General features: G+C 40.5%; 1 protein-coding gene across 1 annotated transcript in view; it reads left to right on the top strand.

Moving 5' to 3' along the window:
• Positions 1–23,141, top strand: part of LOC122810357 (putative sodium-coupled neutral amino acid transporter 8) — a 572,913-nt gene extending 549,772 nt beyond the window's left edge. Inside the window, exon 10 of the mRNA XM_044081938.1 lies at positions 21,149–23,141. Coding sequence (XP_043937873.1) covers positions 21,149–21,251 — 103 coding nt within the window. The 3' untranslated portion in view covers positions 21,252–23,141. The remainder of the gene's footprint in view (positions 1–21,148) is intronic.
• The last annotated feature ends 286 nt before the right edge of the window (positions 23,142–23,427 follow it).

The raw sequence follows: 23,427 nt of genomic DNA on the forward strand, positions 1-23,427 counted from the left end.
CGACTGGCTCTGAATGGGCTCAAAAATAATTGGAGCCAACGCCGATTCGGTTAACACTGATACCTCCTGCAGCCCCGAGGACAGTGGAGCCGAGGAGGCAGAGTCCAAAACAGTAATCTTCTCCAGAGGCTCCGAAGTGGCAGATGGAGCTGGAGACCTTTTCTTAGACTTGGAAGCTTTAGACTTAGACTGAGTACTAGAAGCCGAATCTATAGCTTCCTCAAATGATGGTTTCAAAAGTCCCTTTAATATTCATTTGTTTTTTCTCTCCTGGAGCACCCTAGGACTGAACACGTGGCAAAAGCTACACGACTCCTGTAAATGGATGGCTCAGGGGAACTAGACACACACAGAGTGTCCATCCGTGATGGACATTTTATATCCACATTTGGAACATTTCTTAAAGCCAGAAGGCTTATGTTCCTTCTGATCTTTGGACATTTTATAATTAACGTTAGTTAAACACCTAGATGCAACTTACAAAAAAGGGCGGGAAACACCACACAATTTAGAACACCAGAAAAAAACACTGTACTAAGCACACTGAGAACCTCTAACTGAAACAGTTCACATACAAGATAGACACACCAGGAAAACAGTACTAGCCACACACAAAGAACCTCTAACTGAAATGGTTCTTCTGGGTATTACACAGGAAAAACACAATGACCAAAGGTTTATCCAATGACAGAGGGGAGGACTAGGTCCTCTAACTAAAACAGGCCTAGCCCGCTGGAACAGTTAGGGATACCAAAACAACTAACACTCTCAAGCACTGAAAACACACACGCAAAATTAGCGATCAGCAACAAGAATAGCTACTAGAATAGCTTTTGGGTCTGAACTAACAACTTTCTCAAAGAGAAATAGCAAAAAGGTGGGTACTTAGCCACAGCCAAGTGAGACCACGTCCGAGCTACACAAGCGGCAAATGAGATCTGGGGATATGGAGCAGTGCACAATGGGTTACCCTCTTAGCCCAGCCAATGAGAGACTTTGAGCTAGTAAAAATTGTCAGAGTCAGAGCCGATATTCGGCTCCGAACTCACGGGTAAGAATGTAGGTGAGATAGGATTACATAACATGTATAGTTATCTCCTTTGGGAAAAAAACATGTACCCATGAATTACCACATAGTTGGCAGTACACTAAACACCGAAAGTGTGATGAGAGACTTAGGGACACAGGTAGACAGTTGTCTCACCTTCGATAACCAGATCACCACAACAGTCAGGAAATCCTTCTATGTGGCACATCTCATCACTAAGGGCTTTTCATCCAGAAAAAACGGAGGTCATTGTCCCACTGTACTCATCCCTCATTAGACCCATTATAGAGTACAACACCCCATTTGGTATGTACCTCACAACTCATCTGCAAAAGCTGGAAAGTCCGCAGAAATACCTCACTAAAAGAATCACAGGCCTAAAGCAGATGCCCTATGCTGACCATCTAAAAAAACTTCAGCTATACTCTGTGGCATATTGTCTACTCAGAGGCCATCTCTGCTTAACATACAAGGCCATGTCAAACCCTGAGTTGTTGGACATGCTCCACCTAAAGAAATCCCAATCCCTCAGAGCCAGAAGCTTCAGGGATCTAAACCTTGTCATCACAATGAACAAAACATGCTGGAGGGATAGGTTTCTGACCCAGAGACTCCCCATACTCTGCCCATACATGTTAAGCAGAGCGCCTCCTTGGCCCTCTTCAAAAGGAACCGTGAGGATTGGATGGGAGATAGGAAATTCACCCCAGGGATCATGTCAGTCACCCTGCTAGACAGGGGTCCAGGGAAGTAAATATTGTGGGAAGAAATATCTGGGGAAGTGTTTGGCTAGGCTTGTATAGGCCCTAGGGTTGATAGCCTAGTACCAACCTACGAACAACCCTCTCCTCCTACCACCCAACACTACAACCTGTGAAAGACATGCTTATCTATCCAAACTGGAGGCAAAGCTCTCACAAAACAAGACTGAATTTGTCAGTCAGGAGGAGAAGGTAAACAGTTTCACCACACCGTACTCATCACATAGTCTCACTAAACCTACACCACCAAAACCCACACATAGAAACACAAAAACATTCACGGAGGCTCTCAGTAATAATATGCCCAAGCAACAGAGAGCTCCAAAGCAGAAATGCAAGCAACCTCCACTCCTCAACACAACCCAAAAGACACAAAACCCACATACTCAGTGTGCCACTCAACCATAGCCCATAAAGTAAAACAAAGTACCCAACACATTAGTCATAGGTGACTCTATAGTCAAGGAACACTTATGTTCCATGCACTAGAATAGACAAGAATAAGGTTACTGTTGGCTGTATGTTGGGTGCCAGGCTCCACCAGATAACCCATGCACTCAGGTCAGTCCACAAGTACAAATATGACTCAGCCATTGTCCATGTTGGTGTGAATAACTTGACATGTACCTCCCTGGACTACATGAAAAGAGACATGGAAGAGCTATCCGATCTTGTAATCCAGGCAAGTATGACTTTAGCCCTGAGTAGCATCCTACCTTTGCCCAGAATGATACCACAGTACAAGGACAAAATGATTGACTACAACAATTGGCTAAGCTTCTGGTGTCATTCTAAGGGGATCCAGAATCTGTCTGCCTGGTACGACATGGCCGGCAGGCCTCGATGCTTTGCCAGACATGGCCTGCACCTGTCACCTCTGGGATTCTGGATACTAGCTAAGGCACTTGCTACCCCTATACTGCCTTTTTTAGGCAAGGTTCAAAGGACAAACCCACCATTGTAACAGGTACAAGCAAGCAAAAACTGAGGGTAATGCTACTCAACGTTAGACATCTAAACCTCAAAATGCACTCACTCGAGGCACTCCTTAAAATGGAGAACATCGATATCTGTGCAGTGACTGAAACTTGGTTCAAGGCTCCAGAGAGCACCCCTGCATTACCAGGCTATAACTCATACCATACCTTTTGGACATCTAACCTGGACCATAACACCAAAGGCAGAGGTGTGTCCATACTCATTAAGGATATCCACACCTCCAGGCTAGTTGCCCAATATAATGCATCTGAAATTATCGAAGTGCAACTAACTCAGGGCAAAACTGCAGTTCAAATTGTAGCTTGCTACAGATCCCCCACAATACCCCAGGATTCCCACTCCTCTTTTCTTGATATACTGGAAAATATTAGGGTTCAACCAAACACCCTAATAATGGGCGATTTCAACTACCCCACCATTAACTGGGAAAACTACTCATGTACCAACTCTTTCACTCAACGCTTTCTAGAATTCATAAACTCCAATGACCTGGATCAACTTATCCACACCCCCAACAGGGGCAGCAATATACTAGACCTAGTCATTACCAGCATGAAGTCAGCTCCTCATTGGTCAGATCTGACTATAAGCTTATCACCATAGATATCCACATCCTGTCCCCACCCCCCATTAAGGAAACTACTGTAAAAATTTTCTCCAAAGCCAACTTCATGCTTCTTAAGACAGAAGTGGCAAACTTCACGACACCCATGCAGATGGACAGTACTGTTATGATGCCAAATCCTATACAAATCCACTCTATAAGCACTTACACAAGTGCATGGATCATGCTATCCCTAACAGAACCAAGACACTATCCTCCAAAAAAGGAAGCCAATCTGGTGGTCCCCTGTTATAAACAAACTCTACAGCAGAAGGAATAAACTGTTACAAAAGAGAGTAAAACCTATGAGTGGAAGAGCTCCCTGGTCAGCCTCAGCAAGAAGCTGAAATCCCTCATAAAATCCTCCAAAGTTAGCTATGAAAACAAGATTGCCACAGATTCTAAGGACAACCACAAAGCATTCTATAGCTATGTCAGGAATCTCAATGGCAACACCCAGATCTGTTCTGAGTTACAGCACAATGGCACAAAAATTACAGAACCAACTGATATGGCCAACATCCTGGCTGATAGGTTCAGTGCTAACTTTACCCCCTCTCACCCTCTAAAGGGCCTATATCCATACCGGAAGAATGCAGAGCCCCTGCAATCACAACTGAGCAGGTGAAAACTGCACTCTCCAAAGCCAAGAACACAGCATCTATGGGACTGGACAACATCCCAGGCTACGTTCTACATGAACTTCAGAATGAACTGGCCCCCCCACCTAAGCACCATATTCAATCATAGCTTCATGTTAGGCTTTGTACCCACTGAATGGCACACAGCAACAGTTATACCACTCCACAGATGGGGAGCCACCATGGACCCCAGGAACTATCGCCCTATTAGCTTGATGAGCCTGGTCTTCAAGGTCATGGAAAGCATCATCATGGAACTCATAAACAAAGACATTGGTAACCTCCAAACTCTGGACCCCACCCAGTTCAGGTCCATGAAAGGCAGATCGTGGCGCCTGAACCTGATCAATTTCTTTAAAAGTCACCAAAGCCGTAGACGAGGGTAAGGCAGTTCACACAGCCTATCTTGACCTTGCCAAGGCTTTCAACACCATCCCCCATTCTGGTATTGTAGATAAACTCACTAAACTGGGTTATAAATCCATATGTCACAAGATGGGTTGCCTACTGGCTCACTGACAGAACCCACACTGTAAACGTTGCAGACTCCAATTCTGACTTCAAACCAGTGACAAGTAAAGTACCACAGGGTTCAGTCTTGGGTTCTCTCCTGTTTGGTATCTACTTCTCTGAAGTACAGGCTAACAAAGAGGGCTTCTGGCTGACAAAGTTCACAGATGACTGCAAATTAGGTGCCATAGTTGAGTCCCCAAACAACGTAGACATCCTACAAAAGGACCTGACTGAGGCAGATGCCTGGTGTCAGAGCCATGGCCTCAAGCTCATTGCCAAAAAGTGCATTGTCATCCCATTTGGTAAAAACTCTGTAGCCATGAACTACCAAATCGGAGGAGTCCACTTAATGCTGAGAATGTGATAAGAGACCTTGGGACTCAGGTGGAAAGTAGTCTCTCCTTTGATAATCACATCACCACAGTAGTCAGGAAATCCTTCTATGTGGCACACCTCATCATAAAAGGGTTCTCATCCAGGAAACAAGAGGTCATTGTTCCCCTCTACTCAGCTCTCATTAGACCCATTATCGAGTACAACTCCCCTTTTGGAATGTACCTCACAAGACATCTGCAAAGCTGGAAAGGCCACAGATGTACCTCACAAAGAGGATTACAGGACTCAAACAGATGCCCTAAGCTGACCGTCTCAAAAAACTTCAGCTTTACTCCATAGCATATCATCTACTCTGATGTGATCTCTGCCTAACATACAAAGCTACATCAAACCCAGAGCTGTTGGACATGCTACACCCAAAGAAATCCCAATTGCTCCAAGATACATGCTCTACTGACCTAAACCTTGTCACCACAATAAACATAACATGCTGGAGGGATAGATTCCTGTCCCAGAGACTTCCCAGACTCTGGAACAAGCTACATATCTATGTCAAGCAGAGTTCCTCATTAGCACTCTTCAAGAAAAATCTTGATGAGTGGATGGGAAATAGGAAATTCATCCCAGGGATAACTTCTGTGGCTCTGCTCGACAGGGGCACAGGAAAATAACTTTCCTGGGTGGAGTAAGCAAGGGAACCTTGTTGGCTAGGCTTACATAGACCCTTAGGCTGATAGCCTAATACCTACCTATGGACCTATGAACCTATTAGATCTTATTTAATGAAGCTATCTATTCTTGTGAAGAATCTGTCTTCAGTGGGAGCCCAGCTAGAAAATACCCAGATAGCCCTTGAACAATTCAAAAGTTAGAAAATGTCAGAAGTATAAGACATAGCTAGCAAATAAGTTAATGGTCTGTACTTGCATAAATGAAATGTGGATATAAAACAATATATTAGGTCAGTGACAATAATGTCTCCACTAAGGAATGCAACCTTATAAAATATCAGGACTTACAATGCCAAGTCCTGAAATGTTTAGACTGACCACTCAAAAATTCAGTCTGACAGTCTGCAAATATTTGTGTGTACAATATAACAGGTAGCAAGTTGAAGAGCCATATAAACTGTAGAGGAAATTCCATTACTGTAATAGGTGGTACTTTGTTTGTCAGACATATTCTGCAGTAACTGTCTAATTCATTATTAGTTATGTTATTTTTTTCAACGTCTTTCATGATGCATTAAAACCAGTAATATTGTTTTAAACAAGCATTTTCATCACTGTAAATTACATATTCCTCTGTACTGTGATTTGCTGCATGAGTACGTGATATTTACACTGTACTTATATAAAGTATACAGTTTTCACTGAAATATAATTAGGATGGCCACAAGAAATTAGTACGAGAAGTCTTTTAAGTCTGCAGATGTTTTCTTTTTCTTCTTCCCACTGCATTCTTATTTCCTTTTTTTCTTTTCATTATTGCACTTTTTAAAAGATAATGAGCCCAAAAACTACATAGATATGTTTTAATATTAACTAGATTACTTTTAAATGTTCTGTTTTTCTGTTTCTGCTGCTTGCTTTAACATTCTAAAAGTTCACTTCCCTGTAAATGAGGCTTAAAGTTCAAAATGCATTTCCCGCAGCACAGGCAGCTTGAACATGGAGAAGTTTGAGGTATGTAAAAAACAGATTCTAAAGCAATTTAACTAATACTTGGTGGGAAAGGGGGCTGAAAAGAAGCAGTTACTGTAAAAAAAAGAACAAAACTACTTTTTTAATTGACTTAATACTTATATAAGTAAATGTACCAACAGTTAATAGCATCTCTAATTCTTTGAATTAGTGCCCAAGTAATGAACAAACACTACACAAGTTAAACCTAATAAAGAAGGTGAAGTAGTGTATATAAATGATTTTCATTCAGCCAAAACCACTCAACACAACACCCACTGCACATAGATAAAGCTTATCACATACAACCGCATTCACCAGATAGAATAATCAGATTGTTGTTTTATGATCTCTTTTAACAGTTCTGTTTGTTTCTTGGAACTTTCTTTTATATTGTCCATGTTGATCTCAAGTTTATCAAATTTAACAGAAAGTTCATGGATACTGCCCATTACAGACTATAGTTAATTTTTCATCAAGTTGTCTTGAGAGTTCACTTTTGAGTGGCTCATTCTGTCACAACAGTCAATAAAACCTCTGACAGGAAAAAATCAAAGAAAAAAGATAAAAAAAATTATTTTTTTCTTTCAAATAGTTGTCCACAATTGTTTAAAAGACTCAAAATGTTAGGAAAATAAGTTTTTAAGTTTGTATAATGAAATCCTATCAGAAAAAATAAAATAAAGCAGAGGTAAGCCTTTGTGGTGTTAGCAGTTAGCAATCTTGGTCATGCCCCCCCCCCCCATGTTGAAGGCTTTTAACAAGTCCTGGACATACTTCCTGATGTCTTAGAGCAAGAACTCTGGACAAAGCCGTAAATAAAAGTGGAGCAAAGCCTCAAAAATAGGGACAATTTTTAAATATTGCTCTAACAAACTGAAAAAAATTTGATAGAATAACAGGTTTTGCATTAGTATGGATTACTTTTTAATGATTTATCATTAATATGCCAGAAAACCACAATTTTATGAAAAGCAGGCCAAAAATATGAGGCCAGTAGCTGGACATTCTGTGAAAATCTGTACAGTTTGGAGGTCTGGTCCTGGAAAAGGATGGAAACAAAATTACGTGAGATTTTACTTTGATTGTTGTTATCTAAGAAATGTAGCAGGGCAGTGGTGCTGTGGTGGGCTCAAAGGTCATGATGGGTAGGAGAAGGTAATTGGTTATCAAATAGAACGGTTAGGAGTTGCTGATGTGTGCAGTTGTCAAGTATTTTGGAGAGGGGAAGAAGGATTCCTGTAGCCAGCAGTTTGACAGTTTGGTGGATGTGCCACCTTTGTGTAAGGAGATTATGAAGGAAGCTTTCCATAGTGTTGGAATGTAGTTTTCTGTAAGGGATCTATTAAATACGATAGATATAGGCTAGGAAATCACGTCAGCAGCTATAAATAGATATTCGGATGGCTTGTTATCAGGACTTAGTGTTGTGGGTTTCAGGTTTTTTTTAATGTATTTTTTTAATGGCGTTTAGATGGCTGGTAGGTTGAGTTGGGGTGTGGTGGGGTTTACTTTGAGGTGGTGTTACATTTCTATTAGCATATATAAGTAGAAGAATGGGGATGCAGTCAAAATGCTGCAGGGTTCAGTATTGCTACCCCTGAGAAAATGCTTCAAGAGTTTAACTGTAAGTATTTTTTTGCATTGTAGACAGTTTTTCAAAGTGTTCAGTCTTTTATGGTCTCACTTCCAAGAGTAAGTCACCTTGCATTTACTGATGCTTACATAACATCTTCAGTGTGGTGGAGAAGCCACATTTCTTGACACTCAACAGAAGGAAAACAGAGAACTAATCCTGAAGAAAATTCCTGTCCACAAGATCACATGATGTGCAAACATACACCTCACATGCATAGTATGGACCATTTAAAGCTCACTCCACTGTTTCATCTATCAGCCTTGTTTTAGCATTTGAATTAAAGTATCTGTCATAACCCCCCGGAAGAGATTAAAGCTCATATATCAGCATGTCATTGGGAACTGTGACAAAACTAGAGTATCCAGCCAAAAAAAAACTAAAGTGAGATCCATTCAGGACATGCAGCCTATGCACAGATGCTTTTCAGCCAAGAAATAAACATTAAAAACAACTGCTGTGAGGGAGCAACATAGCTATTCATTTTCCAGTAAAAATTATATGAGCTCTGCTGCTGTTAGTCTGATTGTAGTAATGATGAAATCATGACTGTGCTCCAGATGTTTAGCTCTATTTTTGTAAGCCCTCCTCCTTACCTTTCTCACCTGTCAGGTTGTTCAAAATTTATATTCATTATACTTTGGAGCTTAATTAAAAACTTCAAGTTCTTTATCTATTTGACATCATTCAGTTTGCTCAACTTTAAACTTTAAACCTAAATATACGTACTGTTGATAGGTTTAATAGCCTCTCAATACTTCCCTTTTAAGGTCATTTACAGTGGTTGATCTCTGTGTTTTTTTAAGTATATCAGTGCAGTGACTGCGTGACCTCATGGTGTTAATGTGTTTTTCCTGGGTACTCATTACTACCTCCTTAAATATTGTTTCTAACAGTAACATCATTAGACGTCTCTATGATTAAATCTTCAGCATACTTTGTTTAATGAATCCAGTTGCCTTATCTTACAATTTAGTATTGGACCTAGTTTACAGCAATTAATTATTCCATTCTTGTTGCAGGGTTCAAATTGATCCAAACCTAAGGATCATAAAACCTGAACCTATATTAAATAACACATTACATTACTGTCCTTTAAACATGTTCTTTACTCAATTTGATTTACTTCAATGTGTTTAACTTTATCTAAAAACATTCCTTCTTTACTAACTTTAATCCTGTCTTACCTGTAAAAACAGACTGCTGACATTAAACATGGTTTGGGGCACTGTCCTCCAGTACTTAGCATATAGACACATATAATCAAGAACTTTTATTGTTTAACACTGTAATAACCAAACTGTCCTGGCAGCAAGCTATTTTGAATCATGACCTTGGCACAGCTAATAAAGATAAGTTACTGTTGCCTGTAGTGGTTTCTCCACTTGTAGTTTTATATTACAAAATATTGGGTCTTAAGTTTAAAAATAAGTTTCCTTACTGGTGACTGGCTTGGAAGATGTTTCAACTGTTTACTTTCATTTTAGACTGAAATTTTGTTCCGTATTTAATAATTATTCTTTCTTTTCTAATTCTTATTAGAAATCAACAGTAATTTATAAATTTGTGCACTTTTATGCTCTTGTCACTAGCAGTTTGGTTATCTTTTTATGTTTGGTTATACCTGCATACAATACATCTGTATAACACTTTTAGCATTTAGTTGTTTGCTACAACTTAAATGTTAATAAAAAGAGTTTTAACAAAAAAGCTAGACTTAGAAGCCAGAAGCAATGGTTTAAAAAGTAGCCCCGAAAGGATAAAAACAGACAAAGAAAAAAGAAGTTATGTTCTTACCATAACGTTCCATCTGTGTTGTTGATCTTTATTCATTCGTGACAGAAGAGTCTCTTTTCTATCCTTGGAACCAACTCAGCTGATATAACAAGCTCGAGCCAGCCAAAAACTCTCGAGCTAAGGTTACCCGTAGTGCCCCTGTCCTCATCTCCTCAGATTGAGCTTGCCCATAAGGATGAAAAGCGGATGCTTTGTCTGAGCAAATGCCCTATCATGTAACTAGGATTCAAATCCAAACCTCCAGGAGTCTTTCAGAGGGGGTAGGAGGGTGGGATGTCATGAATGAATGAAGATCAACAACACAGATGGAACGTTATGGTAAGAACATAACTTCCTTATCTGATGTTAATCTTCATTCATTCATGATGGATGGGACAGAGTCCCTAACTACTTTATGTACTGGGAAGCCCTATGGAAGGATACTCCTGAGCAGCACTATTGAGCCAAAGGATGGTCTTCCCCTGGAGACCATATCCAATTCGTACTAAGTAATAAAGGTATGAGGGGTAGCCCAAGTAGCTGCTGTGCAAATGTCGTCCATAGAGGCTCTTGAGTGAAAAGCCACTGAAGTGGACACTGATCTGGTGGAGTAAGCCTTGACTTTAGCTGATAGAGTAATTTTGTTCTGTTGATAAACAAAAATAATGCAATCTCTCAACCATTTTGATAAAGTGACTTTGGAAACTGATTTGCCTACTCTTGGACCTGAAAAAGATAGGAACAGTTGATCCAGTTTTCTGAACTATTTAGTACTGTTTAAGAAAAAATGTAATTATCTCTATAGGTCTAACAAGTGCAAACAGTATTCTCCTTTGTTAAGAAAAATTTGGAAAGAAAACTGGCAGATCAATGGATTGGTTAAGATTTGAATCTGAAACAACTTTGGGTAGAAAGGAGGGGTTAGTCTGAAGTGATACTCTCTCTTTGTGAAAAATGATGTATGGGCATTTTACACACAAAGCCTGTAACTCTGATATCCTCCTGGCTGAGGTGATGGCTACCAGGAATAAGGTTTTCCAAGACAAAAACTTTATATCACAGGTGGCTGATGGCTCAAAGGCTTGATGAGTTAAAGTTTTTTCAGACTAGCATCAAATTCCAAAGTTCAATAGGATCTTTAAGTGGTGGTCTCAGATGCACGACTCCCTTTAAGACGTTTTGCAGAGATAGTGAGACATCAAGGAAGAATCATTAAAACCTGTGTGAAGATTGGAGATAGCTGCTAAATGGACTCTGATAGTAGAAGCTGAGGCTCCTGATTTGAATAAAGTTGACAAGTATTCTAAAACCTTATGAATTGAGGCTGAGAAGGAATCAAGCCTTTGCTCTTGAGCCCAGATCTCAAATCTGTCCTATTTGCTATGATAAAGTTTTCTGGTGGATGGTTTGTGGGAAGACAGAAGTATCTTTTGCACTGAAGAAGATAGATTACTCTGCCTGGCAATTACTGGAAGTGGAGAAACTAAGCAGTCAGCTTGAGACTTGTAAGGTTGGGATGGAGCAGCCCCTGTGGATGAGACAGCAGACCTGGGGTTGGATCCAGAGTCCACAGGGGGTGAACTAGGTGAGGCCACAGAAAAGGGAACCAGACTTGATGGGGCCAATAGGGTGCAATGAGGATCACTTTGCTTCTCAACCGTTACACTTTATTTAAAAACTGTGGTATCAGGGGAAAGGGAGGAAAGGCATAAAGCAGACCCAGGCGCATCTCTCAGTGACTTGCCTTGAGGGGGGATCAGGGCAAATTAGCTGCTGCATTTGTGGTTTGATGGAGAGGCAAAGAGATTGCTGCAAGGCTGGCCCCAATAATGAAAGATTTCTGTTGCTATTGTGGGATAGAGACCACTCATGAGACATAAGGATGTTTCTGCTCAGTTTGTCCACAATCATGTTGGAATTCCCGAGAATGTGCATTGCTATCAGAAAGCAGTTGGAGTCTATCACCCATTGCCACACTCTCAGGGCTTCCCAACATAATGGGTAAGTTCTGGTTCCTCCTTCTTTTTAATGTACCAGACCACCGACATGTAAGATCTCAATAAGAAGCTGAGATCCCTTATAAGATCCTCCAAAGCTAGCTACAAAAACAAAATCGCCACTGAGTCTAAGGACAGCCACAAAGCATTCTATAGCTATGTCAAGAATCTCAATGGCAACACCCAGAGCTGCTCTGAGTTACAGTACAATGGCATGAAAATTACAGAACCAACTGATATTGCCAACATCCTGGCAGATAGGTTCAGTGCCTACTTTACACCCCCTCACCCCCTAAAGGGCCCATATCTATACTGGAAGAATGCAGAGTCCCTGTAATCACAACTACGCAGGTTAAAGCTGCACTCTCTAAAGCCAAAAACACAGCATCCATGGGACCAGACAACATCCCAGGCTGCATTTTACATGAACTTCAGAACAAACTGGCTCCCCACCTAAGCACCATGTTCAATCATAGCCTCACATCAGGTTTTGTGCCCACTGAATGGCATACAGCAACAGTTATCCCACCCCACAAAGGGGGAGCCACCACTGATCCTGGGAACTATCTCCCTATTAGCCCGATGAGCCTGGTCTGCAAGGCCATGGAACATATCATCATGGAACTCATAAACAAAGACATTGGTAACCTCCAAACTCTGGATTCCACCCAGTTCAGGTTTGTGAAAGGCAGATCATGCCTCCTAAACCTGATCGACTTCTTTGAGGCGGTCACTAAAGCCGTAGATAAGGGTAAGGTGGTTCACACAGCCTATCTTGACCTCGCCAAGGCTTTCAACACCATCCCCCATTCTAGAATTATAGCTAAACTCACTAAACTAGGTATAAATCCCTATGTCACAAGATGGGTTGCCAACTGGTTCAGTGACAGAACCCACAGTGTAAAAGTTCCAGACTCCAAATCTGACTTCAAATCAGTGACAAGTGAAGTACCACAGGGTTCAGTCCTGGGACCTCTCCTGTTTGGTATCTACTTCTCTGAAGTATAGGCTAACACTGAAGGCCTCTGGCTAATGAAGTTTTCAGATGACTGCAAACTAGGAGCCATAGTTGAGTCCCCAAATGATGTAGAAATCCTACAGAAGGGCCTCGCTGAGGCAGATGCCTGATGTCAGAGCCATGACCTCAAGCTCAAAGCCAAAAAGTGCATTGTCACCCCCCCCCCATCAAGGATGCATCTGTGGTCACTACGGCCTTAGGTTGAGGGGGTAAAAAGGGGTGAATCCATAACTCGTGTTCTGGCTTCATCCACCAATTCAGATTTTGTTTGCAACGGTTTGTTATGTGTATTGGGTAAGACATGGGATGTGTCAGTAGAGACCACTGTGAAGCTAGCAGCCATTGAAGCAGTCTCTTGTGGAATCTCTTCAGTGGAACCAGAGTTATTGTCGCTACCATCAAACCCGATGGTTGTAAGAATAAATGAGCTGGGAATGTCTTGAGAGTGTATCGGTTGTAGCTGGGATCTTAACCTTTGTATCCTGCGATGAGGAAGAGCAACTAGACAGGATCTTGTGTTGAAAATTGCTCCAATGAATTCTAATCTTTGAGCTTCATTTATTCATATGCCTAAAAAGTATGCCACTTGTAGAGTGTAGTATAAGGCTTGAAGTAGTAGACGTTTGGTAGGGGAAGTAAGGAGCCAATTATCTAAATACAGAAATACCCAGAATCCTTGCTGTATCAAGTGAGCTGTTACTACTGCCATGAATTTAATGAACACCCTGGGGCCTGTGGTGAGACCAAAGGGCAATGCTCAAAAGTGATAATGATTGGCTTCCAGCTGGAAGCAGAGATATCCTCTGGAGTGTTTGTCCATTTTAATGTGGTAATACGCATCTTGAAGATCTATTGAGCACATCCAATCATCTTTTTCCAGAAATGGAAGGTTAGACTGAACCATGACCATCTGGAATTTTGTCTGTCTGATGAATTTGTTTAAAATACTGAGGTCTAAAATTGGCCTCCTGTCCCCTGTCTTTTTTGGCAGTAAAAAGAATCTTAAGTAAAATCCAGATCATATTTGGTCTGGTGGGACTATTTGGATGACTCTTTTCTCTAACAGCTTTGAAACTTCTTGAGCTACTGCATCCCTCTGACTGGGTGGAACATCAGGGATTCACCTTTGTGGCCTTGGATAAAGGTTGAAGGGAATATGGTAACCTCTGGTCATTATCGTCTGCACCCAGGAATCTGATGTTATTGAATGCCAGGCTGAGTGGTGCAGAGAGAATCATCCCCTGACTGCCTCCAGAGGCAATCCATCAGGCCAATCATCAGGAGTGCTGACAGGGCTGCCCAGAGAAGGAATCCTTGGTACCCTGGTTTCTTGGGCCCCTCTGCCACAGGAGGGGTGTCTTCCTGATGAGTTTCGCCCTCTACTCAAGGGAGAAAACTCGCCATGTGTGTCACGAAAAGGCCCTTGGGATTTCTTGAACCTCATCTTCCCATTTCTCTGATTCCTGATATAGGATAGTTGAAAAGTGGAAAAATGTACGCCAACAGCAGACAGGGTCTTTCCATGTTTCTCACACTGGCTAAGGTGTCTTTAACTTTAGAGCCAAACAGAGAAGACTCGTCAATGGGAGCATTGATGAAGGAAGACTTGAAGGGGTCTGCAAAGTCACACAAGCGCATCCAGGTGTGATGTCTCATGACAACTCCTATATCCACTGCTCTGGCCACCCCTTCAGTTGTATGGGAATTAACCACATGGACGAATTAGAAATGGATTCTAGAGAGGCAAGCTGGGCAGCCACTTTGTCACGTACCTCATCAGGCAGTGCTCCTGCTATGGTTCCTGAAAGTTCAGTAATCAGGTCCCTCTGCAGAGAGGTAAAATGTGACACATAGTTCAACGACCGTATGGCAAAGGTCATTGAAGCATAAACCGCTTCCCTAGTCTGTCCATCATCTGGGACTCCTTGTTTGGAAGATGGACAGCTGGACTTTCTTCTGTGAGTTCTTTCCTTGTGGCTACTGCCACCATCAGCATGGCATGTACTGCCAAGCCTTTGGATAAATGGGGCTGATCCTTTGGAGGGGAGAGTATTTTGTCCACTCTCCAAGGTATTAGCTCAATGGTGTCAGGAGCCTCCCAAGTGCACTGCATGATGAGCTTGACCAACTTATCTGCAGGTGGCATCACCCAGGAAGTAGAGGGTTGAGCACAGAAAGCCTGCAAGAATACAGATTCCTCAGAGGAAGGGTTGATGAGCTTCCAGTCACCCCCTCTGTTTCAGGATCTCCAGTATGTCTCCAAAGAAGACAACTTCAGGGGGCGACCGTGGGCCCCTTCCCCCTCATTGTAATCTGTATCTTTGGTGAGGGATTCCTCAGGGGAATCAATGTGCTTCCTCTTGCATAATGTCATATGGGTGGCTCTTCAGGGGGAATGTCTGAAGGGGACTCCAAAGAGAGAGTGCCCTGCGGTAGGGTGTCTTTCTGTTTCTGTGCCCAGTGTCCCAGTGTAGTGGACTGTGTCAACTGCTAACTGGAAGACATGTATATGTGACATTCCGACACTGAAGGGGCCAACTGCGAGCCTGCTGAGGTGAGTGCCGTCTCCATAACCTGGAAGGCAGGCCCACCTGAAGAGGGATGGGAGCCTGGAACCGAGAAAGACAACCTCAGAACTGGGGTCACACCCTGCTCCAACGAGCCCACCTCCAGGAGTGGAGCCATGAGAGGTCTCGGAGCTACCAGAACCATAGATGGTGTCATAGAAAAAAATCAGTGCCATGCTAGGGGTCATGGTGCCGACAGACCAGTCATGGTCTTGAGGGTGGGACAGCTCCGACTGAGCCTTGGTCCACAGGGTAAGTTCTGGAACCACAGAAAGCTCTACCAGTAGAACCAAAGAAGCTGGCACTAGGATTGGCATCTGCATCAAGGGCTCCAATACTTGCAAGAAAGTTGAAGGAGGAATATAGGTTGGAGTCTGTGGAGAAAACCTCTCAGCTCAGGTTGGGAGGGAGGTTTTAGATGGAGTTGTGATGCCTCTGGCCACTAAGAGCTGATTCATAAGTCTCACTACGTCAAACTCCAATAGGATCCTGGTAGAATGGGTTGACATCCCCAATTGAAATTCTGGCCAATCTAGGAATGGACTTAACTACTGTCCAACAAAGGGGTCAGCTGACAGAGAATATCTGGTTCTGGCTAGTGTATCAACCTTCGGTTGGAAGACCAAAAGGTTGTGATGGGGAGGTGACCAGTTTTAATGGAGAAAATATTTTTGGTGCTGAGAGGGACTGTGGTGCCATAGGAGTGGTCAGTACCGAGGGTGAAGTAGTCATTGTTGGCTCCATAGTCAAGGCCAGCACTGTGGATGGAGTTTTAGACTCCAGTGCCGAGATAGGAGTTGAAGTAAGTTTTGGAAGTTTTGGTTTCTGTTCCGTATGAACCTGGGCCTTCGTCGTTTTACATTCCTGAGAATGAGGAGACAGTGATACTGATTGGCTCCTCTTTTTTGTCTCTTTTTTAGGAGTGGTTGAGACCTCCACCTCAGATAAAGCCTCTGAGAAAGTGGTTTGCAAAAGACACTTTAGGATTAACTTATTTTAGCGATCAGCTAAAGTGTGGGCACTAAAGCCCTTAAAGAGCTTGCATGGATGTTGAACTTTTAAATGTGGTACTTCTAGGCAATAGACATAGGAGAGATGTCCATCAGAGTTTGGGATCTTCCTGCCACTTTTATCACATTGTTTGAAATCAGTAGTGCCTTTTTTGTTTGCCATTATATAAAAATCCAGTGAAAGGTAAACCAACAGCAAGAAAAACAGAAGACAAGCTGAGGAGATATCCTGTCATGATAGGCTACACACACACACACACACACACAAACACACACACACACACACACACACACACACACACACACACACACACACACAAACACACAAAGTAAGAATTTTTTTTTATATACCAACAATGGTAAGAGGAAAGAATACCCAAAAAGAGTAAAGGAAAAGGGAGAATACCAATGATGGTATTTAAATTACCAAAGGGTAAGGGAACAGGCCTGTACCAATGATGGTACTAAGAAATACCAGAATGGTAAAAAGGAAAAGAAATTTTCACTCGCACAGATGTAAAGGTTCACCAAGTATGAACGACTAAAAAACAAAGGTATTATGGGCAAAAAATTGACAAGTGTCAAAATTTAGAGAAAAAAATGAACACTTAGCTTGAGATCTGGCCTGACGCGTCTTGAAACTCTACACTGCAAACAAGATCTGAGGAGATGAGGTGAGGGGCACTACGGGTAACCTTAGCTCGAAAGTTTCTGGTTGGCGCGAGCTTGTTATATCGGCCAAGTCAGTTCCGAGGACGGAACCAACACTCAGTCATCTTAAATGAATGAAGATTAACAACATCAGATCAGTTATTTATCTTAATCCAACGAAAGATACATCAAGAATGACAAAAAGCAGAATATCCATTTAGAACAAAAAGCTCGGCACTTAAAGAAATTTAGTTATTTAACTGGGAATAATAAGTTAACATAATGTGCTTACAGTGATGAAGGATATGTGATAGTTCATTGAAGTTAACAGTGTTCTCCAAAGGTCAAACTACAGAACTTACATTGGAATAAACAGGCATAGATAAGATCTTTATGATACCTGAGACAGACATTTGGTCCAGTTTTGAAAACTTAAGGAAGTTCATTAATCATACCCTTTAATAAGGGAGAGCCTTCACCCGACCAGGGTAATTATCATCCCATAAGTCTGTACAGCTTTATATGTAAAGCCATGGAAAAAAATATGAAGGAAGTAATCGGTAAGGATATAGGAAACCTCCAAGCACTGGACATATCATGGGTTGGTTTTGAAAAGGGCAGTTCATGTGTGCTCAACCTAATTGACTTTTTTTGAAAAAGTCAGTAAAGCGATGGATGAAGGGAAGCTAGTATATGCTGGTTACCTTCACCTGGCCAAGCTCTTTGACACTGTGCCAATGCCACACACTAGCATTGTGGATAAGCTTTCCAAATTTGGAATAAATCTCTATGTTACCAGATGGATTGGAAACTGGATCACAGTTGGGATACAAGAAATCAGGATAGGGCTTGCCACCTCAAGAAAAAAATGTCACAAGTAGGTTCCCACAGACATATGTTCTGGGTCTACTATTATTTGGCATCTACTTGAAAGAAACTTCAGGGGCCTATGGTTGATCAAGTTTGTGGACAAGTGCAAAATCTGTGCGGTCATTGAAAACAGAGGGAAATAAAGCATCCTGACTGCTGTAATGTTCAATAGTTCAATTTATTGAAAAACAGATAACAAAATATATTCTGACACATCAGTCAGATCTTTATCTAGAAGAATAATCATGAGTCTGTCTTTAGCTCTTGACTTCATTTTTATTCATTTATACTGTAATGACATGCTTAATCCTGTGTTGAGTCATGGGAGAGTCAGTGCCTATCCTAGCACTAACTAGGGGCCGGGAAAGGGAACTTGTCCTGAACAGGCTGCTAGCTTATTGCAGGAGTCTCACACACACACACACACACACACACACACACACACACACACACACACACACACACACACACACACCTTCATTCTCACACAGCATGAACATCTGTTGTCAGTGTGGAGAAGCCCTATTCATCTAAGGCTTTTCTTTGGAATGTGGGACAAAAGCTTATCCTAAAACAAAAAAAAAAAAAAAAGAAAAGAAAAACACTGAGTTTGAAAGGCAGGCCTCCTCAGTAAATCGACATTAAAGATTAATTGCTTGCCCCTGAATAAGTTGTCACAATTTTATAATCACGGCATTTCTAGAAACTAAGGTATTTAGTACTGTATTGCTACAAGAAAATCTAAGGAATAACTATTTCTTTCAAAGAGACAAGAAGAGAAAGAGAGATAGAAAGAGAAAGTCAGAGGAAATGGAAAGTTCATTCTGTTTGGAGTGGAAGGAGTAATATTTTGAAATTACCGCTTCACCCAATGGCATTCAGGGATGGGGCCATTACTAGGGTTACCACCTGTCTCACTTTGCAAGGGACAGTCCCTCTTTGGGCAGTTGTGTCCTGCCAAAAAAAATTGTAAAAATGGCAAATGTCCTGAGATTTTAGGACAAAATTATTTAATATATTTTATGTAATAGTTGCATAAAACAGTTATTATGTATCTGTAACATCTAAATGTTATAAGAAACAGAATAAGCAACTAGAATGCTATAAGAATAAGCTTTTAATTAGGCAAAAAAGTGAAGTTCTGTCCTTTGTACTGGCCATGGGTATGTTTCAGCCTGCAAAATCTGATGTTTATACCAAAAATGTCCCACTTTGGGCATTTGAAAAGGTGGCAACCCTAGCCATTATTAAGACCCAGGCAAGAGTAGTTCAATTAGTGACCCTGGTACTGGCAGAGGCAGGCAGAGATGGGAGAGGCATGAAAGGCCCTGCTCCCCTCTCACGGGGGATGAGGGAATAGCCTATATTCAGAGATACAAAGGGCAGTGTAAGCTTCGTGATGGAGACTGGATAGACCACCACTCATACTGAGAGGGGAAGGGCAGAGCTGCTTGGAAGCAATTTCCCTTTTGGAAGTGAGGGATGGTCTCTGCAGTCGGACTGTTGCCACTCACCTCCCTGCACCACGCTAAATGCAGCATATTAAAGCACAGAGAAAACAGAAAAACCGCAAACCACCCCTAAAAGTTTCTTGAATGATGAACCCTCTCACTTGTTTCTAATCTAATAAGGGAATGAATATGCTGATGGACCAAGGACTGGAAAGCAAAACAACACATTCCTTGTTTGTTAAAAGTCTTCCAAAAAAATCATTATTTCAAGGAATAAAGCTACAGAAAATAAGAAAACATCTTATAAACAACATGTCAGGTGCAAAGGTTACAAATGAGAAGGAAAAAGTATATACAGAAAGCTAAAACCAGATGAAAATATAAAAATGATGGGAATAAAATGAACAGAGAGACCATTAGATCTATTGGTGTACACATTTTTCTAGTGCAAGGCTGCAAATATGCAATATGTTTTAGAAAGAGAGAGTGTAGTCAAGTGAAAATCCAAGACAGCAGTAAGAGTGACATTAGGAATAGATGGTATCTGGGATTATGGTTTGTAATTCAGTTTTATTTATATTTTGTAGTCTGATGTTGGTGGCAAAACAGTGTAATTTTGTTTCTTAAAAAATTGTGAAGTTTCTTGGAAAGGAACTGATGGTTCATTTGATTCGAGACTTCTGTTTTCTGGCTAATTATATAGTGGCTGAAGTAGCCATTGAAGAGAATGGAATCACAATGCACAGTGACAATGGAGTTAGTATATGTAGGTAGAAGTGCATGGGGGCTCCGCCCCATATTATTGTACAGAAGAGATCATACCGCTCTCTAAACACACAGGTCTGTATGATCAGCTTTTGGAATTCACTGTTTTTGATGGGAAATCATAATTTCCATTTGACTGTTGGAAGATTGCTATTTTGCGCATTGCTGTTCTGTAGGGAGCAATCCACATTATATCAGTATAGCCCACGTCACTCTTTGTACCAAACTTGGATCTTTCCGAATAACTCTTGCCTTACTAAATATGGTGTGTTTTAGCACTGTTTCCTACATCTACACAATTATGCATTTTCTTTCTAATTCCCACTTTAAATCTGCTCACTTTCTCATGAGAGTTCCCTGGGATGAGAATTTTGAATTTCAAGTTCCATAGTGTGAGTATAATAATATTTTAGTGCATTGCACAAATTCTGTGTGGCATCCTGCTATTTTCCGTCCCTTCAAGACCATCTTCCTAATGACTGATCATGAGGTAATGCTTGAAAGGGAAAGGAGTTGGTGTAATGATTAAGGTCTTTACCTTACAGATAAAAGGTGCAGCGTTTGATTTTGAACTCTGGTTTTCTAACTAGACATTTAATATATACTGATATCCTAATATTTACCTATGAACCTCAGCAAAAAATGTATGTGGTTTCACAAAATATGCAAGACAGACTTACATCTGAAAACTTGTCAGCAGCAACTTTGTCGCTTCAGTACAAGGCAAATCTCTAAAATGTTTTCACTAATTGAATAACTAACATACAGATTATGTCAAAACTTAATACCAGGCCTAATACTTTTCTTTGCTTGTATTTTACAGGAACTGTTGGATTGTGTGGGGGTCCATTACTATCATCTGTGGTGCTTTTATCTTTGGACAGAGTACAACTATTGCAGTCATGGAAGTCTTTCTCAGAAAATAGTATTACAATTTGTGGAATAAATATTAAGACAAAGAATACATGATACCTGATAAAGTACTGCATCACATAAAAGGAACAATTTCTATCTGTGGAAAAAAAAGAATTCAGAATTATACTACAACACTGACTGCCTCCAAAAGCAAATGGCAGGAATCAAATATTAAATTATTTTACAATAGAACTTTCTCTTTTTTCTTTTGGCCTCATTTTACATCAGTTTCATTATTGCACAAGTGATCAGCGGTAACGTTTTTATGATTTTTTTTTTACTTAAATGTCTATCATTGAGTGCCGATGAGTAGACAAATATATGTTTTGTTTCTGATTTTTATATTAGAAACTTTTAGGGAGATTGTATGTTTTTACAAAATAGCAAAGTGTGTTTCCCATTTGTGTTACGTGTCATCCTTTGAAATAACAAATGTTTACTTTCAAAAATAAGGTACAGCTACAAGGCTCCTTAAAAGAAACCTCAAGAAATGGTGCCATATATGTGATACGTATCAGAAAGTACATTTCTAAATATGCAGTGGAAGGTGCATTTCTGTGGGAGGGTTATCTTATTTATATAACTATTCAGATCACTGCTCTTCATACTAGAAGGAATAGACCTGGATTGTAATAAATAACACTGGCACTCTTTAGAGAATGCGTAGCATGTCATATTATTGTGTGCTGATTTTAATAAGATGGCACTTATTCAGATTAGAGTTTCCTCTGCTTTCTGCTGTTACTGCCAGTATGCTACTTTTACTTTTGTGTGACTCGTATGCAGTCCATAGGCTACAGCCTGTGGTATTAAGCACTTTGTTTCTTTCCAAATGTCAGTTTAAAGATTTTTCATGTTACAACCGCAATGCTAAGAAACAGAAACAACCATCTATAAAGTAAGCACTGTGGTTGGTCGAATTTTGCTTAATACAGTTCTTCAGTATTTAATAATATGAAAAGTTATTCAAATTATATATGTGATCTCTGCATGTACGTATTGAGGGGGGTTACATTTAAGCATAGTTTAATGTCCCTCCTTCAATTGCCAATACATATTGACATAAGCCATTTAGGCTCATAAGTCTTCAGAGTTTGAGGAAAGTTACTGGAAATGTCTTTTAGTTTGCCAAAAGGGCATCTCATTCTTCTTGAACAAGAGAAATGTGCAAGATGAAACACCATTAACTGAAGCATTATCTTAAAAGTATTTGAAAATAAAAGTCTTCCTTAAGAAGATGTACTGCATTTATAGAGAATCACTCCTGACTAATCAATTATGAACATCTGTTCAATCTTTGGGAAATGACTTGCTAGTAAAATTAATCTTGAATGGAACTGGACACTGCCGTCTTTGTATTTTACCAGCTTAATTGGGGATGTTTGATTTTGAAGTATCTTCAATGTACATCTGCAAATTAATTATTTCCATTAACATTGGACTTGCATATAATGCTGACATTCGAAAAGTATGAAATTGAATATGTCATCACCAAATTTTTGACTAGCAGCAGTTTAATGGTATAACCACCTAATAGCATATGTTGAGTTCAGCGATCTGCATGTAATATAGAGTAAGTCCATCCAGATAGATACCAGTGCATCAGCACAGAAAAAAAGTTGTAGATTGAGAATTCTTTTAAAATAATATATGTGTAATACCATGAAATTTATCTCATGGGTAATGCATCCCACATATTGTCCCTCAAATAAATTTTATTCTTTGTAATGAGTGATATATGTATTAAAGGAGGGAAACTTTTGTTACCATACTTGTTCAGTAAAACAAATGCAGATAATGTGACTTAAATGTTTAATATGGTAGTATAAAGGACTCATTAATCTTACATGACTGTTGTAATTTATCAGATTTATCCAATTAAATACTGTTAAATGTTTTTATACATGCTTCAGGCAAGACTGATTTTATTTGTAAAATATTGCACAGTAAATGTCAGCATTAGTCCACTTGTTTTATTTTCTGTGCAATTTATGTGAATATTAATTACTGATGTGACTCTGTCTGCATTTAGGTCCTACGTAATATATTGTACTATCCTGCTCTTGTCTGTTCTAGCACCTTCAGATGCTGATGATTCAGTTTTTCTCCCTCTGTGAGGGTTCCAATTCTATCACTCTACCCAGAATGCAGATAACACCCCATATAGGCAGTTTATTTAATTACAGA

Source organism: Protopterus annectens, chromosome 8.part1 (assembly GCF_019279795.1).
Source record: "Protopterus annectens isolate FY-2018-M chromosome 8.part1, PAN1.0, whole genome shotgun sequence".
NCBI lineage: Eukaryota > Metazoa > Chordata > Ceratodontiformes > Protopteridae > Protopterus > Protopterus annectens.